This window comes from Palaemon carinicauda, chromosome 30 (assembly GCF_036898095.1).
Source record: "Palaemon carinicauda isolate YSFRI2023 chromosome 30, ASM3689809v2, whole genome shotgun sequence".
In the NCBI taxonomy this organism is placed as follows: domain Eukaryota; kingdom Metazoa; phylum Arthropoda; class Malacostraca; order Decapoda; family Palaemonidae; genus Palaemon; species Palaemon carinicauda.
This window is the reverse complement of record NC_090754.1, coordinates 42,925,185-42,932,684: the sequence shown is the minus strand read 5'-3', so window position 1 is coordinate 42,932,684 and position 7,500 is coordinate 42,925,185. Positions and strand designations below refer to the sequence as shown.

Genomic DNA, 7,500 nt, shown 5'->3' with positions numbered 1-7,500 from the left:
CAACATTCTCATCTCTGCCACATCCATCTTCTTCTTCTTCTTCTGTCTTCTTTATTGCCCTCGTCTCCGCTCCATACATCATTGCCGGATCCTTTCATATGAGAATTATCATTTCTTTAAAAGGCTACTTTTTATTTCTCCGCAGATCCCCCAGGACAGCCAGTTATAACAGGCTATGACAACAACGAGGACCTACGTGCCGGTGAACGACGCACACTCAGCTGCACAGTCACTGGTGGTAACCCACGACCTTGGGTACTGTGGTACCGTGGAGGACAGTTGGTTGATGATACGACGACCACTGACGCAACTGGTGTGATCAACACACACGAACTGGCTGTGACAGCCGAAGAGGACGGTGCTGTGTACGAATGCAGTGTCACAAATGACCTCATGGAACAGTCGTTGGCCGCCAACGTCACACTCAGGGTTTTCTGTAAGTTAGCAAAATATTCTTTTTGATGAATATTTATTTTCAAAACTTCAGTGTTATAGTTACGTATCCATTAGCTTTAGGATGAACAAGAAGATATATAGTTTTGGCAATTATCGATTCCCTTTGTCATCTTCGACATACTGAGAGAAGATTCATGTTTGCCCATGTGCAAAAGTAATGATAGTGAAAACTTTTCAGACTTTCAGGATGCTTTGAGAGCTGCCTTAATGTGCACAACTATTCAGTTCTTGATTTGAAAACCTAGATAGAAAGTTCTTAATATCAAGACGAGCACCATAGAGAATTTATTTTTCCATATACAGTACTTGCGACTCTATAGACCTCAAAAGGTGTTGATCAAATTAGTAAAAAGGGTGTCATGAAAGGTAGTCATGAATTTATATATGAATTTTAACCTATCTGGTTAATATTTCCGAACTCGACAGGTTACAGTTTATATGTACTCTAACATCATCTGATTTTTTTTTCTAAATCCTCTCATGCATAATTATTGTATTTTAGGGGCTTCTGTAAGTCCTTTGGTAAAAGAAAAGGAATGAAAGAAGGTAAAGTACCCCCTAATCCAGAAGAAATGGGTATCTGGTAGAATAGAATGTGTTTTTTTTTTTTTAAATAAGTCATTTTTTTTTCGTTTGGTAGAAGATATGTAATGGCTTTATCTTTTTAGTTTTACGGTATTCAAATGACGGTACTGGTTTAGTATGTGGCCTGCCTGGCTTGTTAAAGTTAGGTTAGGCCACATACTAGAACAGATAGAATTTCGTAGTCCATATTCGAAAGGTAGGCCACATACTAAACTGGGACCCAAATAACTATAGCTTCAATTTAGATGAATTATTAAAATAATAAAGCAATGTTGTCACTATTAGATCACTGAGGACAATCTATATCTAGCGCTTAGGTAACTGAACTTTACCGTGTAAATGAAAAACCATAACTAAAGTGTAAAAATAATGTTTTAGAAAACGCAGCATCTCGCTTATGTGTAATGTCTTAAAAAGGATTTGTTTATGAAGGGAAATTAAAATTTATTTCCAAGTGTTTTTTTTCACTTCTTATTATTAACCCGAAAATCAACATTGATTATTATGGTTTGATATTTGATATATTTTAGAATTAATATGAAGTTGAGAACGAATGAATATTTTCATAACCAAAAACAGTTTTGAGTGAAAATTCCGCTTGTCTTCATATACTGACAAGCATGCATACTAATTGCCACTATATATATATATATATATATATATATATATATATATATATATATATATATATATATATATATATATATATATATATATATATATATATATGTCAACCTCATTAGCGTTTAATATCGAATTATACCTTTGGGAACGAGTACTCAATGAAAATTTATTTATGGCAAATGCTTCTAGCTGGGCAAGGATTCGAACCTATGCCTCTGAGTAAAAACAAAGCTATCAGTGACTCTTACTAACCGAGCTACCAGGAAGGGAAATTCGATATTTAATTCCATTGTGGTTGGTATTTACATTGATGAAAATCAACATTGATAAGTGATAAATATTCATATATATATATATATATATATATATATATATATATATATATATATATATATATATATATATATATACTGTATAAATGTGTGCCTGTAATGTATATAGATAATATATGAATGATTGCGTAAAATCATGTTTCTTAATACTTTACTTTCTTTTATCTCATCAGATAAGCCGAACACTGTGATCATTACGGGCCCGTCCGAGGTGCAGGAAGGGTCGCCCATAAATCTTACCTGCAAGAGCAGTGAATCCAATCCGCCAGCTTCACTCACCTGGACTGTTGATGGTAAAGGATGATTTATCAAGAGGATTTGTTTCTTTCACTCTCAGAAAGAGCCGCCCCCCTCTCTCTCTCTCTCTCTCTCTCTCTCTCTCTCTCTCTCTCTCTCTCTCTCTCTCTCTCTCTCTCTCTCTCTCTCTCTCTCTCGTTTTGTTTTACTGAACGTGTGATATTGCTTATGAGCTAATTTTTTATCTTTAATTTGTATCAACATTAGAAAATTACTCTATTCCTTTATACCACTCTCTCTGCTCTTAATGTTGGGTCTGAGTTTTATATACCTATTTTAGTTTTATTTTTTGAAAAGTGTTTTCTTAATCACTATTTATTTTCTTAGTCTGATTTCTAACCATGTCTTAATATCCCTTATAATAAATACGTACTACGAACCACGCCTTGATAACCCCTGTAATAAGTACGTGTTTCTAGCCATGTCTTAATATCCCCTATAATAATTTTCCCTTTCCTTTCCTCCTATGTCCCAAGAATATTGTATTACCGTGGAAGCAATTTCAAAAATGATATAAAAGCCAGTATGGGTTTGATTATAAGACGTTGCCATCTAAAGCACCAGTAGGAGCCTTAGTAACTTCCGCCTCAACTGCTCTTGGGAAAACTACGAAGGCCGGAAATGTAGAGGAAACAGAATGTAGTCGAATAAATGTAAAGGGGGGGGGGGAGGGGGGCGGTAGAGGGGTACTCGTTTCGAAGGAGAAACGAGCAAATAGGGAGGAATGTTATGGGTGGATAAGTGGACTTAGAACGAGTTTATTTGCATGAAAATGTCTCACCAGAGATTAAAATGACACTATCCATATATGGTCTGTTTTATGACTTCATTTCGTTGGTACACACCAGTCAGGTAATTTTATGATTACACACATCTTAGCTGTTTTATTCCTCAGACTCTATTCTATCCTTATTCTGTTTTCAACACATTTTTCGGTTTGGGGGCGGAGTGGATAGCCGCTGACATTTTCCCCTCTCTCGGACGTTTTATGCTTTGGTGATCTTATTTGATGTGGTGATGTCTCTCCGAAATTATGGGTTAGGGATGTAAAGAAGTTGATGGCTGGCCAAATGGGCCGTAAAAGGTCATTATTGACATAACTGCTCAGGATGTGAATGCATAGATATCAGCCAACATCTCTGTAAATACGCCAATCCAAAAACGTTTCTTGAGAGTTTGTAATGTCAAAAGGTCCGATTACTTTTATCGTTTTCGTTAACTCAAACTGTGGCACCCTAGCAGTACCAGCCAAACTCGGTTGAGTCCCTTGTCAGGCTGGGAGGAGCGTAGAGAGGAAAGGTCCCCCCATTTTTTTTTTATTTGTTTGATGTCGGCTACCCCTCAAAATTTACGTGAAGTGCCTTGGTATATGGATATGGTTAACTTCAATTATAAAGTTCCAGGTCAATATAAGATTTTTTTATCATTGAAATTGCTTTTAAGGATTTTATCTCAATGGGACCCGTGTCATTCCCAACAGGAGAGGTTATGGAGACGAGCAAATCAGTGGCAGAAAAGGCAGAAACTGGTGGATGGATGACCTCTTCTAACCTAAGTGAATACATAGTGACGACTCGAAATGCAACGGAAATTCACGTGGAATGTAGGGCCGTTAACCCAACCATAGATGAGGTGGTAAAGACGAAAAAAATCATCATTATCACTCGTAAGTACTTGACTTAGTGTTGTTCCAAAGTGTTGATTGATGTTAAATGTATGCATATGTTGATATTGCATGGTTTTTTTATTACCAGGTCGACTCAAGATCTTCCTTGTACTTTGTGCATAGCTCAAGTTATCATTGACTACTATTTGGTCTGGTTTCTTTTTATTTTGGTTTTAAATGTACAATATGGTTATCATATAGTATTTTCCCTCTTGATTTTTTATTTATTTATATCTATACCGATGAGTTTATTGTGTATCTAGCCTATATATTTACTTTCCATTGCTTTTTAAATTTTCCTAAGTCGAAGAATATTCATCTTTATATTTACTTAATGATTTGATTGAGATTGGGTGTCTAAAATATTATTTATTCTTTTATTTGCTGTTTATAATGTTTTACCAAATCCTAGCGGTATTGTATATACTTAAAGAAATTGAAATGACTTTTAGTCGTGTTTTTAAATGTTAATAGCTTTTCTTTTCCTTTTATTTATCAGGACCTGCAGGTCGACCTATATTCGAGAATGACCTCCGAAGCGAAATCGTTGCAGGAACAACACTTGACCTCACTTGCATAAGCATTGGGGGCCACCCACCTCCGAAAATTAAGTAAGAGTTCTATTGACTTCGGCAAAACCTTCGTTGACTTACAAAACTCTCAGTAGAAATGCAAGATGTAACCTTTTTTGTTCTGCTATTTACCAAAGTACCAGTATGAGTTTTTTAATCTTGCCCACAACAGTTTAAAATCTAAGATAACTTTTACATAACATTACTGTTTTTCAGTAGAGTCTTGAAGCTTATTGCCAGTAATTAACAACGATATGGACTTTATATAACAATGCATATTTTTTTTCTTCTCGTCAATGTATGCTGCGAAAAGCTTAAGTATTTAAAAAGATTTCCATATATTATTTATACTACATATATTATTATTATTATTATTATTATTATCATTATTATTATCATTATTATTATCATTATTATTTGTTAAGTTACAACCCTAGTTTGAAAAGCAGAATGCTATAAGCCCAGGGGCTCCAACAGGGAAAATAGCCCAGTGAGAAAGGAAACAAGAAAAAATGAAATATTTTAAGAGCAGTAACAACATTAAAATAAATATTTCCTATATAAACTATAAAAACTTTAACAGAACAAGAAGAAGAAAAATTAGATAGAATAGTGTGCCCGAGTGTACCCTCAAGCAAGAAAACTCTAACCTAAGACAGTGGAAGACCACTGTACAGTGACTATGGCACTACCCAAGATTAGAGAACAGTAGTGTGATTTTGGAGTGTCCTTCTCCTATAGAAGAGCTGCTTACTATAGCTACAGAGTCTTTTCTACCCATACCAAGTGGAAAGAAGCCACTAAACAATTACAGGGCAGTAGTTAATCCTTGGGTGAAGAAGTATTGTTTAGTTATCTCAGTGTTGTCAGGTGTATGAATACAGAGGATATCATGTAAAGAATAGGCCAGACTATTCGGTGTATCTGTAGGCAAAGGGAAAATGAACCATAACTAGGGAGAAGGATCCAATGTAGTACTGTCTGGCGAGTCAGGACCCATAACTCTCTAGCGGTAGTATCACAACGGTTGGCTGGTACTCTGGCTAACCTACTACCTGCCAATGATTAACAATGATGGGGACTTTACAAACCAATGCATGGCTCTGCATCCATCATATGTACTTTTTTTCTCGTGAATGTTGGGAAGGGGGAGTAAATAGAAACACAAAGCGAAAACAATTCGTTGCAAAGTAGGAAATAGTATACCATAGAATGATAGAATCCTTAACTTGCAACCCCAGATCAGTGGTGTTACTCCATTTGCTACAGAGCTTCATCTGAACAAAGAGTTCAATGTATAGTGTGGAAAGCTTCAGTATTTAGAAAAAAAAAAATACATTAACAATGTTATTTATATTACATATTTTTTATTGATTAAGGAAGAATTAGATCTGTAATTTGTCTTGGGGGATTAATTTGAACGTTGAGTACTTAATTCAACTTAAATAAAAAGTAATAATAACATAGTAAATTACATTTTCGCACCTATAAAGATACTATGCCATCCGTATGCAGGCCGTGAAACTGATGATTCAAATTAATGGCATTTAAAATACTGCATAAACATTAACTGAACTAATAGAATTAAAAGGTTTCATGAACTTTACAGTTTACTTTATTAATTTTGTCAATGACCCGACTAAAAGTGTTTCATGAAAAAGTGGAAATTAAATGTTATTTATATAATGATAATAAATTGAGAAAATATTAGAACATTACCTGGTGGGTGAAGGTTCACAAACGTTAATAAGGACATGATTAAGATTCGTATATGCTGATGATGACTATAATTATCTGGATTTGAATTGTAATTGAATTCAATTTAGTTCCTGGGTTTTATCCATGCTCATCAGTTCTAAAGGTCGATGAGATGTAAGTTCATGACTGCGCAAGGAGTTAAAACTATAATGTTCTGGACTCGAAACTTAATTGAATTTGTACCTCCACTTTTCAACTTACAGGTTAATGAGATATGACATTACAGAACTAATTTCCATGACGTCAACCTGAGTGATTAATGCTAATCGGAAAAAAGTGCTTTTAATAAGAAATCAGCCTTATCTTCCCACATAGGAAAAGAGAACGAAAATTGAATAAGTAGCCCCGAAGTGAGTGCCATCGTGATGCATATCATTATTTTTTGGAGAAAAGAAGCAGCTTTGCATACCTTAAGAGTTGTAAGAACGAGAAATGCAGATCTCTTTTGCTGGAATATAGCGCCAGGAGATCCTCTCCGTGTCTTAATGGTATAGTATGTTAATTTTGCGCTGGAACACGATTTCAAGATAAAAGCTCCTTCTTTTTAGTTCTTTTCTTTCGTGTGATATAATTGCGTCTGTTTCTTAATTTGGTTTGGGCTTCAAAGGCACCGGGGATTATATTTAAAGTTTCATCGCCGTTGCTGCAAACTAGAGGAAATCCGAGAGGCACACATTTCATTGTCTTTCTTCTTGAACTAAATTAAGCACAGAACCTATTCACTATGATATTTTTTTAATCTACTATGAACAAACATTGAAAAGACATTGTAATTACATCACACCTGAAGTTTGGTATTTTACCATTTTTGCCTTACTCTTTAAAGAAAAATTCCTGAAAATTTTTTATTTTATATTTTAAAGTCCTCAACATTGTTCATTGTACTTAGGAATAGATTGTAAAATTTCTGCTTTTTATGTAGTCAAAGCTTTGTGCTGGAGAAAATGTTTCAATTAGTTTTCTCAATCTTTGTTAACACTTAACAAATTTTATCCGGAAAGATTCTCTGTTTGTATATTCTTTGTACAAAAGTTTTCAAAAGTTATCTGTCATGTTTATGCCACCCAGAATTGCAGCATTGACGCCGGAAGTACTTCTTTTCGCAGTTGTTATGCTCCAATATTATCCTTTTTAGTGTTTTGATAACGTATGTAGATCTAAGTGATTTATATAAAGTATGTTACGTTAGTTCGACTATTTTGGAATGATC

General features: G+C 34.7%; 1 protein-coding gene across 1 annotated transcript in view; it reads left to right on the top strand.

Annotated features, from left to right (window-relative positions):
* Positions 1-7,500, top strand: part of LOC137623061 (nephrin-like) — a 735,729-nt gene that overhangs the window by 569,955 nt on the left and 158,274 nt on the right. The window contains exons 8-11 of the mRNA XM_068353701.1: positions 146-436; positions 2,171-2,290; positions 3,775-3,960; positions 4,460-4,571. Coding sequence (XP_068209802.1) covers positions 146-436; positions 2,171-2,290; positions 3,775-3,960; positions 4,460-4,571 — 709 coding nt within the window. The remainder of the gene's footprint in view (positions 1-145; positions 437-2,170; positions 2,291-3,774; positions 3,961-4,459; positions 4,572-7,500) is intronic.